The sequence below is a fragment of the Callorhinus ursinus genome, unplaced genomic scaffold (genome assembly GCF_003265705.2).
Source record: "Callorhinus ursinus isolate GAN/ISIS: 27379988/994484 unplaced genomic scaffold, GSC_fseal_2.0 scaffold27, whole genome shotgun sequence".
NCBI lineage: Eukaryota > Metazoa > Chordata > Mammalia > Carnivora > Otariidae > Callorhinus > Callorhinus ursinus.
This window is the reverse complement of record NW_027397089.1, coordinates 2,934,064-2,948,047: the sequence shown is the minus strand read 5'-3', so window position 1 is coordinate 2,948,047 and position 13,984 is coordinate 2,934,064. Positions and strand designations below refer to the sequence as shown.

The following is a 13,984-nucleotide window of genomic DNA, read 5'->3' as shown; positions in this document are numbered from 1 at the left end:
AATCAGTGAGTTTTATAATCAGACCTATTGAAGTAAAAGGTTTAACTCACACTGTTGCTGGAGGCTGTAAGGCTTTTTAAAGCAACTTATATGAATTCCTTGTATCTCAATATTACTTTTCTTTAAAGAGCTCAGATTATTTTGTTTCTTTCCAATATTCTGTGATGCAGAGCCAGCTCCTATCATCTCCTTTATAAACAGGGAAACCTAATTACTTGCTTTAGATTGCAAAGCAATTTTGTATCACGTTTGGACTCCGGATTCCTCATTGCCACTGGTCTCTGCTGTTTGACTGCACTGCAGTTTTTCTGAAACTGCCATTTACCAAAGCCCTGGAGGGATCATTATCATAGGTTTTGATAGGAAAACCAAAAGCAATCATTCTCTTTCCTCTAGAATCTTCACCTGGGCAATCCCAAATACTCTATTAATTCTTTATTTGCTGACATAGTCCTTATAAGGAAGTTTTCAGATGAATGAACCGAGACCAGTTTACTGGTTCCCAAAATAACTATAACACAGTTGGGAACAAGGAATAAAATAAGCTTGGATCTTTAAACCACAGACTCTCTTCCTGTGCTAGAAAGGCTATGACTCCTGATATTTAGCTTGCCAGTTTCTCTGGTTAAAAGGCCAATCTCAAACAACAAGCAATGCACACTGTTGCCTCGGCAGTCATGAGCTTGCCATCAGTATAGTGGCTTAAAGATGAATTAGCAAATGTATTCTAAGATTTTATTTTTCTTTTAAAAGATTTTATCTATTTATTTGAGAGAGAGAGAGAGAGAGAGAGAGAGAGAGAGAGAGAGGGAGAGCACAGAGGAAGTGCGAAGGAAAAGCAGACTCTCCCCTTTGAGTAGAGAGCCTGATGTGGGGCTTGATCCCAGGACCCTGAGATCATGACCTGAGCCGAAGGCAGACACTTAAGTGACTGAGACACCCAGTCGTCCCTCTATTCTAAGATTTTAAAGAAATTTTGAACTGGGTGGAAATTTTAAATATATATATAAATATATTAATCAGGATGGAAACTAATCTCATCTAAGGCAAGTCATTTTTCTCTTCAGAGGATAAAATATATAATAAACATATGCAATAACTACTAAACATATGTAATAACTCAGCCATGCCCTTCTCCAAAAACAGAAAAAAGAAAGCAAACAAAAAACATAGCCTACTTACAGGCATATCCTACTTTAAATAAACCAACATGAAAACTCAAGATTTTCTAACATGGAAAATTAGGGTATCATTGTATTTCAAAGAATTTCTTTATATCACAAAATGAGGCAGGTATCTTCCCTAAACAGAAGAAATCTGTGGACTTGGCCTGGAGCCTCCACTCCCCTACTCTCTGTGTGCCTAGACAAATCACTTATATGCTTCAGTTTCCCATAATTCTCGTCACTAGCAGAGATGCTGAGAGAGAGGTTTACCTGAGAAGCATATTCAAATGCTTTTAAAAGTGTAAAACAATATGCAAAAATGAGACATTGTTTTTTAGAATTTGGGTTACGAAAATTTGTTTTTTACCCTTTCTCATGAAGTAATCTGTTCTAGAAAGAGGGATAAACTAGAGCGCATGCCTTAATTTACACTGTGTTATATCTCAGAATTTTTATTCTGGTAAATTTACCAGTGATCTGGAATTTAACTTTCTCTGGTTATTTGTGACTGACCCAGCCACTGAGGATCACAATGACAATATTGTGGTTTTTGCAGTCATTCACATTTCATTTGCACAGTATGCAAATGTGCTTGTTTCCTAAAGAAGGTGACGATTTATAGGAACTATTTCAAATTAATATAAATTGGGCAACATTATCCATACCTTTCAATCTAAGAATGCCAGAGACATTGTATGGAGCCCACTTTAAGGGAGATGAAGAAGATAATTACAGAACAACTTTAAGCTCCACCTCCTCAAATAATAAGCAATTCCAGTCAAAGCAATGATAGAGTAGGGGTGAGAGATGGGAGTTGGGTTTTGATGGTGGGAGGATTCCAAGCTGCGCAGAAGCCTGCAGAGGCGTCAACCTCACAGGATAATGTGATTTTCTCTCTTTCCTGGTCTGAACGTGAATCTTACTCCCTGAGGAGCTGCGAGGGGGAAACTCTCTTGGCTTCTGGTTATGTACGCCGGTATTGTCCAAAATAATGGATTATTGTCAGGGTTAAAAATAAACTGACTTCCATAATCAGTCTTTTGTTTCTGGGTTTTGTGAGCAGCTTTATTACCTAACTGGTTAAATTTCATACACTTATAAAATCAAACTGACAGGCCTCTGTGACTCTCACTTATATCTGAGCATGTTTAAAAAACCAACTACAGCTTCCCGTATGGGAAACAGATGATTGAGAACTGTGTATATAACCTGCTTCTAACAGAGTAGCATTCACATTCAGAAAAGCACCTTTTCTTTCAAGCTTCTAGTACTCTCTGCTCATGGTTAAAAAAACGGATTTGGTTTACCCTAAGCTCTAAGAAGAGAATTTGTAGAGCTGGAGAAGAAATTCCCATGAAAACAGGTAAAGTTAGATACATACAAAGACATCAGCAGGCGTTCACGGCTGGTATTGATTTTTTTTTTTTTTTTTTTAAAGATCTTATCCATTTATTCATGGGAGACAGAGAGGCAGAGGGAGAAGCAGGCTCCCAAGGAGCAGGGAGCCCAATGCGGGACTCGATCCCAGGACTCTGGGATCACAGCCCGAGCAGAAGGCAGACGCCCAACCATCTGAGCCACCCAGGCGCCCCTGCTGGTATTGATTTAAATGCTACACTTAATTGTGCTGCCGGTCACAAGATGTTGCCTTCACAGTGTGGGCTGACAGTGGTCTTTTGGTGGAAAGAGAGCCCAGAAGTCTAAGAGCTATCATCTTCTTGTATTTGGCCTTTCTGCAGCGACCTCTTGGTAATAGTAGTTCTCTTTCTTCACATATCTTAAAAAAGATTTAACTTTTTCCCTAAGGGTGAAATTGGGGGCCTGTTATTACAGGTGAGAAAGGGCATCCTGAACCTTCTTGGAAAAAATCCATATAGAGAAATTCATTTTTAAATGGCTCCTTAGAGTCATTTACTAACAAAAGTAGGAGCTTAAAACATGAATACATTAGGACCTATCAAGAACCGTACAACAGGACTCCAGAACTAGTGAAGGATTTTTCTTTGCCTGTGTGGGCCTATGACACAAGGTTCATTACCCTGGATTTACATTGGAAAAAAAAAAAATACTTCTTTTATCTTCGGTTCTTACTTTCTAAGAAAAATAACCAGATATTTGTGGAAAACGCAATTCTACAGCATACATACAATTCAGGTGAGTACTTGCTCAGGCTGGAAAATGAATGGAATTTGGTTTGAAAACGATAGCAAAGATTTATTTTAAAGTAGGTCAAAGTCTTTTCATGCTTTGCCTTATTGAAAAATTATCAAAAAGTGTGCAGTACTGCTTATTGTGACCAGTTAACACAACTTACATAATCGACTATGAGAAACAACTGATATAATGGGTATATGGTTGGAAAGTGTGAGCTGGGACTTTCTTACAAAGCTGATATTCCAGGAGTCGACACCGGATGTAGTGGGAAGGTGACTATGCCCAGGGACAGAACGGCTCTCCTCACACGATGGGGCACAGGCGCCATCTAGTCCGGGGCTATTGTCCCTCACACAAGATACCAACCAGCCACTGGAAGGCCTTATTTTTCAGAAGCCCCCTAAGCAGCTTGAGGCTATCCTTGGATAGATCTGTTTATGGCATCTGGGGGACAATCCTCACATTACTGCTTGAGATAACCACGAAAATACGTATTAAAAAGGATCTTTACATACTGCGGGTGTCTACAGCACGCATTTCGTTTGGGTAGCCAGATTATGTCATTATAGAATATGTGATTTTAAGCTCACTGATGAAGTCCTATGTTGATACAACCTGGAAGTTTCTAAATCTATTAATTCCTGTCACTTGTCTCCTTACTTTGGCATTCCTGCCAATTCATTCGCGGAGATATCCGATAATGATTACTTTAGAACTGCAATGACAAATACCACGTTACACTCACAATAGTGCAACTAATGGTCAAAAAGATGAATTTACAGAACTCACAAACTTAATTATTTTTCTTTTAAAAACACACTACAGGGGCACCTGGGTGGCTCAGTCGTTAAGCGTCTGCCTTTGGCTCAGGCCATGATCCCAGGGTCCTGGGATTGAGCCCCACATCAGGCTCCCTGTTCAGCAGGAAGCCTGCTTCTCCCTCTCCCATCCCCCCTGCTTGTGTTCCCTCTCTCGCTGTCTCTCTGTCAAATAAATAAATAAAATCTTAAAAAAAAAACTCACTACAGGTTTTTGTAATGAGTCTCAAGTCATTATATCCCCAACCCTCTCAGGTGCCAGAGCCAATCTTTTCCCTCCCAACTCATTCATAGCTGCTGTCCCTTCTCCTTTAAAATCCTCCTTGTACCAAATCTTCCAAATGCATTTTCAGAAAGCCCCTGCATTTTTCACATTTCTCTCTTGCTGAAACATCTTCTGTGACTTGCAAAGATTTGATATTTGATATCTTGAACTTGCGTTCAAGATCTCTCTCTACCCTCTGAGATAGTGTCTATCCAACACCACAACTTTACTGAGTTTTGAGGGGGAGCGTAAGAGGTTAACCAGGCCAGGAGAAGGGAGGAATGAGCGTGGCAGGAATAGGAACACCAAGTAAGATAAGTCACACGTGTTTGTTTGGTGGGGCATGGGAGCAGGGGCGATAAGATGAAGTTTGAGAAGTTGCAGGCATCAGACCATGAAGAACTTGGAATGCCATGCTGAATGAGAATTTTACTCAGAGTGGAATAACTATGTTGATAACTAACAGCAAGGAACTGAAGGAATTTAAATCAAGACATGATGCAGTGAGACTTTTATAAAGTTTACTCTAGTGGTGAGGTGAGGAATGAGTTGGAGTGAGGCCAGATTCAAGCGGGAAGAGTTTGTCTTATCTTCTAGGTAAGTTTTTACATCCTGACGTAAAGAATCACATCTTTTACTGCTGCTTCTAGCACAGTCGTGCATCAGCACTTGACGAGTTGTTAATTAGTCGTATTTCTTCATCCATTTGAAATATCCTAGTTACATAAATTCTGTTTGCACTTAGTGCTTCAGGCCCACATCCATCCCGTGGATCACCACAGTGGAGCCAAAATGTAACGAGGGCAGTCACATGTGTGCTCTTGCCTTGGTGTGGATGGAAGGTGCTCAAATATTTTCTACTGTGTCTGTTATTCTGGGAATACAGAGAGTAGAGAAAATTTCTTTCCCCCTAACATAGGCAGACTCTTTCTTCCTGAGTGAGCAGACAGGCTATGTTCCTTTTAGCAAGGTTGATTCTACATCTGGATGCTAAATATTTATTGTCATTCTCTTACTGTATGGCTTGAGTATTTACCTGTAATATTTTGGTGGTCTCTAGTAAGTTCCTATTATCTGTCAAGAAAAGTTCCCATTTGTTTTCCTCCTTCAAAGACATAAGGTAAGCCAATACTGTAATTCTGATGTGATCCTCCTTACTCCCATCCTATGGATGTGTTAGCGAGATTTAAGATTTAGCGGGAATAATTTATTAAGCTTCTAATGAGCAACATTTTCTTCTAGAAATCAAGAGATTTCAGTACTTTGATCATGACGCTTTCACCAATTAACAGTGTTAAGCCTAAATCTGATTATTCCAAGAATATAAGTATGTGGATTCTTCTAAGAGTAATGGCGAGTTACTGTTTTCAAATGCTCGAGGCTCTTTTCTTCAAAATACGCATTTCTATCTAAGTCGACATATTGGGTTCCCTACCTCATTTTAAGCCCTTAAGAACATAACTATTTTTATGTCCAATATCCAATCACCACTAATGGCATTACACAAAAGATATAAAATAGATTTTTAAATACTTCTATTGTAAGAGGATCTGAAATTCTGTTATTCCTACCATAAAGAGTCAGTCAAGTGAGATGGTTCACTCTAATACAAAGATTTTCTCCTCATTTTTTCTATTTCCACTTGCAGTGCTGCCTTCTACTGTTTACTTCCCCAGGTGAAATACGGTATTTGTGTCTTTATACATTTTTGTACACGCACCAAATAGCTGGAGTCCAGCATTTATCTCAGAATTGTGTAATTTTAAATTCGTGAATATCATCTGAGATGGAACCAAATGATCTTTTATGGGACTTAGTCCAGAGGTTCTAGCAACATGTTTGTTATTATATTTCATTACTATCATAGATAGGTTGCCAATAATATGCTTATTTCTCTTAGAAAAGAAAAAATAAAGCTTTTATTGATCAGGCCAGAACCTCAGTTTTACTGTAAAATCAATGTTAACTATATCTGAAGATAAAATAATGCAAATATGTATATCCTTATTTTCATACATGAGAAAAAAGCTTTAAAGACGATAACCAAAACAGCACTTTAGAAAAATGAGCCAATGTGAACAACAAATACCTCGAATATCTGAGTCAAGTGAACTCCCCTCTGTTTCCATCATTGGAACTACTAGTACAGGGCACAGATAACATTAAAGGAGGCTTTTAAAAAACCTTAATAAGTCTTCTCTTGAAGGGAATGTCCTGCATTTTATCTATGACACATAGAGCAATGAATTTTTATAATCAAAACCAAACATTGTTATAGTTCCACTAATTCTGAAAGATCCCTAGCGCACTCTCATTCAAGACCTTATCCATAAAGAATGTGTTCTCACTATTTCTAAGGGTGTGGAATATAGTTTTTGTAGTCACATTTTGCTAACATTCTATTTCCTTTTATTAACTATCATCAGAAGAATTTCTAAAAAACAAAACAAGGGGCGCCTGGGTGGCTCAGTTGGTTAAAAGTCTGCCCTCGGCTCAGGTCACGATCCCAGGGTCCTGGGGTGGATGGGGCTCCCTGCTCAGCGGGGAGCCTGCTTCTCCCTTTCCCTCTGCTGCTCCCCCAGCTTGCGCGTGCTCACGCTCTCTCTCTCTCGCAAATAAATAAATAAAATCTTTTTTAAAAAACCCACAAAACTAAACTAAAACCCCACACACACTTTTTCTCTACTCACTGTAATCGATCTGCTACACACCAGACAAAAAGTAGCCCCTGGGCAATACTAGGCGCACACAGAGGTACATTAAATCAGGTGCCACTACTGACCTATCACACTCAGAACAGCCTGGGCACGTGTCTGCCACCCCACCATCGGACTCTTTTTTTTCCCCCCTCTCCTGATCCCTCCCACTTTCTGAAGGACTAGCCACCTCATTCCCAGAATTGCTTCATTCCTGGAATTCCTTTTTGGCAAACAAATAATGCATCAGGATTTGAATACCCTCCCCCCCCCACTCTCTCCAATAACACCTATTAATAATAACCTTTTTTTGTTTCCTTAACCAATTTTCAGCCCTTTCTCCAGAATTTCCTCTGATCACAGATAATCCAAAACATCTTGGCCAGGGAAACTAAGTAAATGACATGCTTCAAATTTTTTGGTGGATTTCCAAAGAAGTTGCAAATTTTATTAGGGTATTGTTCACTGTGTTTTACAAGTATTACCTATAACAATTTAAAACAGGATTTTCTTCCCATTCAAGCACCTGGGGGAACTGTGTAATAAGTATAGCAGTACTTTCAAAGTAAGTGTAATAAATAGGATATGGACACTTTAAATTTTTTCATTTGCTAATACTTGCAGTTCTTAAATGTCTTCTCTGTGATGTTTATAAAGTGATTTTTTAAAACTCCCGACAATACACTCACTCATTTCACAATGCTGCTACATGCCTCTGACCCCGTCCCTCTAACCCACCCCCACACACACGCCCCTCCCAAGAGTTACAATGAACTTTAAAATGTTCAGCACAGTTTAAAACAGCAACAAAGGTTAGAATGATTTACAATGAAAACCACCCACCTATACCCTGAAGCATTCAAGACCCTTGCAGGGTATTTATCAACAAATCGGCCTCATTTATCACATCTCTGTTTTCAGCAGATTATCTGCTGCCCCAATCTTGCAGGTATGTCAACAATTCCGAATTCTCCAGGGCTCTGGAACTAACAGCAGTTAACACCGGGGTCCTTTCTTCCCAGACTTGTGTTGATACAGGATTCTTTCCAGACCAGCCCTATTGTAACAATTGCTTGTCTGTTTCAACTTTAGAGACATGATAGTAATACGGAAATAATAAAAACAATACTCACAACCATCACAAGCCCCCAGGCCTTTTCAAAGAACTTTAATTAACATACACGAACCACCCTTGGTAATTGTTCCATGGCATGTTAATGTTAAATTCCTTTGAAGCCGATTTCCTTTTTAAGTCTCAGAAAACTAAGGCTTTAGAATAAGTAGGTGTTGTTAGCTGCCTTATCTCTCTGCCTGAGAGGCTGCTGAGCGCATTTCAGCTTGCAGGGAAGCTGCTGTTGTAATCAAAATATTTCGAACACTTTGTTTCTTAGTAGGCAGAACCATTCAAGTAGTTGCCCTAAGCATTAGAGCAGAAGCACAGTGACACGATTTGTTCCTACCACATCAATTCTGTGAACTATGGAATATCCCCACTGCTCTCCCCTAGAATGCTCTTCCTCCAACCACGGCCCCTGTCCAGTCCTACTGAATTTTTGAGATCTAAAATCCCAATTCCTCTAAGAAGCTTTTCAAAATTCCCTTCAGCTAGTAGTCTAAACTAGTACTTCCAAACTCCGTAATGTGTTAGCTGTTCTTCTTTTGGGTTGCTTACTATTTTTTGTGTGGTAACACATATTTTTAGAGGGAGGTTTCCTTCTACAGACTTTAAACTTCTTGCCTGAAAGCAAGCACAGTCTTTGTTTTAATTCAGCACCTGCACAGTGCCCTGCATGAAGAACAGACTCATTTCATAGTTCTTGAATTCACCAAGCAATATGAATTTACCATGTTGTAAGGAGGACAGATCATGTATGGGTTTGGGGCAAAGAAACCAATAAATGTTGAGAGACTGATGCATTCTTCATACGTGAAATGGAGCTTCATATCCATCTTATGCAATTGTTTTAAAGATTTAATGAAATCAAACATATGAAGATTTTAGAACAGGGTTAGGCACACAGATGCTCAGCAATGCTCCCTTTCCTTTTGCTGATTTTCCCCATTTATTGAATAGTGGCTGTCTAGTTGCTCTTCTGGTTAGCCATTTTCAGAGGGTAAGAAATAACATTTAAGGTGCATCTCCTGTGTCCCCCAAGCAGAACACCCTAGTTTGGTTTCAGCTGAACACTGGATCTGCACAGATCCAGTGCAAGGACACCACTGATCAAAAATTGGCCTCAGATGTCACACTCTCAAATGTAAATTTAGGTTCTTTTTCTCCATGTACAGTGGCAGTTCAGTGTTGTCCAGACCTCCCTACTCTCAGAACTACCTCAATTTTACTTCAGGAAAATGAGAGGAGACCAGGAAGGCCCCAGGGTCTAATAAAAATCCCATTGTGTATTAATAACCAAAAAGCTTAACAATGTAACTGATGAGTGGTTTAAAAATTGAGGCTTGGTGGTTTCAATACCAATTCTGCTACTTACTGTCTGTGGGAACTTCAGTGTTACTTAACTCCTTAGTTTCATTTGTAAAATGGGGATTAAAACACCTAGGACAAAAGTTTTTTTTGTTTTTTGTTTTTAATATAACAATACAATGAATGCAAACCACGGAGTTCAATTCCTGGCACACAGTAGGGAATTGCATTAACTACAATCATTAAATATCTTCTCTTTACCTTTCAAGTATGTAAATATTGATTGCCTGATCCTTTAAGATTCTTTCACACAAACTGAAAACAATATAGCCTCCCAAGGTCTGCTGTTTTAAATCTTTGTTCTGGGCTGCATTTTCTTTTTTTTCCTAATGGGTTCTACATTTGCCATTGCCCAAGTTATGTCCCAAAGAAACTGTTCAACAATGCAGGAAACAAACGGATATCACAACTTAATCGTTCAATTAGTTTCCTCTTTTCTGTAATAAGCTTATAATTCTTTTATAATAAAGAAAATAAATCCAATAACTAATAAAAGAGTTACTGTGTGGCTCTGATTATCTGAGGGGAGATCATTATCTCAGGGGAGAAAATGATACATCATGTTCTCTAATTTTCACAGCTGGTTTGCCATCTTCCCTTCCACCTCCCCTATCAATTACTAATATAGTGTTATTGTCGTTTTTTGATCCCCTTTCACTTCCGAGTTTAACCTTTTTGGAGAGACCAGGGCTGTGCCCAAGAGGACGTCCGCTCGCCTTAGCAAGGCGGGCGAGGCTGCTGCGGGCTGGGCCAAAGTTCCCTTCCTCCACTCCTCCGCGGGGTGGTGTGGTTGTTCCCTGGCCCAAAGCCTCCCACTCAAATTTTTTCACTTCCTAGATCAACCACTCGCTCCGTACACAGGGTGGAGCGCCCCTAAATACCTGGGCGAGGCACCTCAATCTCAATTTACAGGTTGTAAGAGGGAGGGCCAGTACTTTCAGGTTTTCTCTTTCAAAAAACTTATAGAGAGGTCATAGACTTAAAAATCTAATAAAAGCTAGATTTTTCTCCAGAAAAAATGATCATACCAATTTCCTGCATAGAATCTCAAAGTGTTTATAGACTCCCAGAGCCTCCAGATTAAGTCCACGATATTGGTGGTGGGGGTGGTGGGGAGGGTGTCAAGGAAGGGGTGAAAATTGAATTATTTCACATATGTGCATTTATATATGTAGATGCATATACGAAGAAGCTGAGAAAGAGGTTATTTTAGGAGAGTGCTTTCCCCAAGTAAGTCTGTCTGAGTCTGGAGGCGCGGCGGGTCGTACAAAGAGCCCGGGAGCAACAGGTGGGCAGAACACCAGGTCCCGCAACCTAAGGAAGCAGCGAGTCGAAGCAACAGGGCGCGAGAATGAGGGAGGGGAAGGGATAAGGGGTGGGATGCAGGCGGTGCGGGAGGGGGGGGCGGCTGAGCTCCACTCACCGTTGCCCACCAAGCTGCGGCTCTTCCGGGCCAGGGTCTGCTGCACCTGCTCCTGGATCCGCAGGCTCTTGGCCGCCTGACCGCTGCGGCTGCTGCTCCCCGCCAGCTTCAGCTTGGCCTCGGAGGGCAGAGCCAGGCTGGAGCTGTCCAGCTGCCCCAGGATCTGCTGGCCCAGGACTGTCCGGATGTAGCCGCACTCAGCAGGGGAGCCGGGGGCTGCCATGGGGCCGGAGGGGGCGACGAAACCGCTCGCCTGCCGCGAGACCTGCCGACGAAACTGCAGCAGAGCCCGGGGCACTGGCGCCAGCCCCGCCCCGCCGTCCCGGCCCCGCCTCCGGCCCCGCCCCCACGCCTGGTTTGAGGCCCGAGCCGGGGGAGAGCGCGGCCTCGGGAGCAGAGGCCCAGCTTTCCCCCTACCCCCCACCCTTCCCGGGCAGGGGGCGCGGATCCGGCCAGGCACGCGCACTCGGCCCGGGAGCGGGGGCGGGGCCGGCCGCGCGCAGACACCTGGCGAGTTACGCCCCGCGGGGAAGACCGCTGACAGGCGCGGTCCGCCCGGGGCCGCGCAAACCCGGCGAGTCACCTCGGATACCGCCGGCCGGGGCCGCGCCCGCGCAGCCCTGGCAGGGGATGTGATTTCCGCTTAATTGCAGAAGCAGCCGCTCTCTAGGCAGGTGCGCCCTGGAGAGTCACTGCTGATCCTGGGCTAAGATTTGCTTGTGGGATCCCCGAGCGGTTTATCCGGTTAGGCAGCCTCTGTCAGATTGTTCAACATTTCATGGTTTTCCTGGACCTGAGGGTCAGAAAGGTCAGGCAGAAAGGACAGTAGGAGGGAAATGTGCCAAGAAGATGTGTGTGAAATAAAACTTTAAAAGGTTTTTTTTTATTTCGTACTTCAGGGGCTGTGTACTTTTTGCACAGATGCAGTCCCAGAAACATATGTTCTTCCTCATTCAGAGCTTCTGTTTTCTCTTGTAAATACACAAATTGTACCCAGTAAGCTCTTGCTCACCCACTCCCTTACGAACACCCCCACACAGAGAAACCCCAATAAGAGGCTCTAGAGAAGAGCTAGGTGATACTGTTCAATAGCCCTGCTAATGTTGATTAAGTCTTGTTTATGATAGGCTTTTTGTAGGGGGTCCATGGAAGTGGCTCTGACTTTCAATTGCATCTTCCACAACTTATATTTATCTTGCTATTAATTATGTGTCACGCGCAGTTGACTACTGAGAACTTGAGAGCCAAGCTCAACAGAAAGGGTCCTTGACCTTAAAGTTTACAAGTCACTTGTCCTGATTTTCCTTTTTGGACTTGAGAGGCAGAAAGAAAAACTTCTATCCCTGGTATTAAGTAAGATCATCTTCCCTTTAACTGCTTGGGTCTGTATGTTTACTTTCCCTCAAATCACTCAGTTACTGCAAAACTCCATTTGTTCAGGTCTGGAGTGGCTGGAGATCGCAGCTTCCCCCTTCTCCTGTGCATACACCTCTATCCTTACACACACACTTCATGCACAGGTACACGTGCTTCCAGGGAGTGAAGAGGAAATCCAGGGGCCCAAAGCCTAGACAATAGAGTGGTGATAGTTCAGCCAGCTTTTTTCAGCTGGCCACAAGTCTAAGGCCTTGCAGAATGTAATGCTTAAATGAAGTCATGTGGATTGCGGATCTTAATTCCTCACAGCAGGACCAGTCCTGAAGTAGATTATACCTTGTGAAGAGTTCAATTACACAGCCAGATGTAAACGTTCACCCTGATGCTGAGATTCAATTGAAAAGATCAGTGAACTGAAGGGGAAGTGATGATAGAGACTTCCAACATCAGACTCAGTTCCTGTACTCTCCTTTTTTCTCTCCCCCTCTCCCTACTCAATGGCCTCTTCTTGCAGCCCTGATAGTGCTGCATTGAAAGACATTTCAGTACCAGCCCCCATGGGGCAGGCTGAGGTATCCTTGCTTTTGTGCCTGGAGAGCCATAACTGACAAGGTCAGATCTGCCTTTATCTAGACCCCTAACCAGGGGCCTGGAGAGGAATTTTTTTCAGTTTATTCGACTGAGCCAAACTTCGTTTACCTTTTTCCTCTCAAGTCAGTTTTTTTACTTTTTAAGTTGATGTTGTAATTGACTATCCTCTTAGGTAGGTACCAATATTGAGCATGTAGAAATCTTGTTATAGGATAGGTAGGTGATTTGTCAGGAGGAAGGTGGTTAAAAGCCTCACTCACATTTTGTGAGGGAGGCAGATCTGGGTTCAGATTTGATCTTGCCCTTTGTGAATAGTGTGGCCTTAGGCAAGTTTCTTTACATTTTTTGAGACTTGATTCTCTTACCTGTAAAATGAGAGCAATAAAAGTACCTACCGTAAAAAAAAAAAGTACCTACTGTAAAGTGCTGTTGTGAGGATTAAATAAGTGGTTCATAAGCATACTCAATAAGGGGGCACCAGGATGGCTCAGTCGTTAAGTGTCTGCCTTCAGCTCAGGTCATGGTTCCAGGGTCCTGGGATTGAGCCCCGCATTGGGCTAGCAGCTCCGCGGGAAGCCTGCTTCTCCCTCTCCCACTCCCCCTGCTTGTGTTCCCTCTTTCGCTGTCTCTCTCTGTCAAATAAAAATTTAAAAAAAAACTTTAAAAAGTCACTTAGATATTATTATATATTCTAGGTATTCTGCCAATTAGCTGTGTAATAGTCCCTGTAAATAAAAAACAAACTAAACTGAAATAATTTTTGAATACTTTCGTAATTCAATGGTTCAGTAGAACAACTTCTTTGAAAATAAGATAAACATATAAACTCATTAAAAGGATCTCTTTGGGCGTGAGAATCCTATTGCAATAGCAATAGTTAACTAGGAAGTATGCAGACTCTGGTATTGTGCCCCCAAAACACAGAATAGATGTGTTTCTACTCCAACAGAGTGCAAGTCCTGTCATGCTCTTTGCATTTCCTGGGAATGCTGCCTAGCTGACTTCCTAAATT

General features: G+C 42.0%; 1 protein-coding gene across 3 annotated transcripts in view; it reads right to left on the bottom strand.

The window, feature by feature from the left end:
* PKP2 (plakophilin 2) overlaps positions 1–11,394 on the bottom strand; it is a 95,617-nt gene extending 84,223 nt beyond the window's left edge. Inside the window, exon 1 of one of the 3 annotated variants that reach the window (XM_025879548.2) lies at positions 11,005–11,394. In XM_025879548.2, the coding sequence (XP_025735333.1) occupies positions 11,005–11,227 (223 nt within the window). In that variant the 5' untranslated portion in view covers positions 11,228–11,394. Of the gene's footprint in view, positions 1–7,093; positions 7,126–8,232; positions 8,311–11,004 lie in introns of those variants that run through there. The other 2 variants (XM_073877720.1, XM_073877719.1) reach the window with 2 other exon arrangements.
* Positions 11,395–13,984: the final 2,590 nt, after the last annotated feature.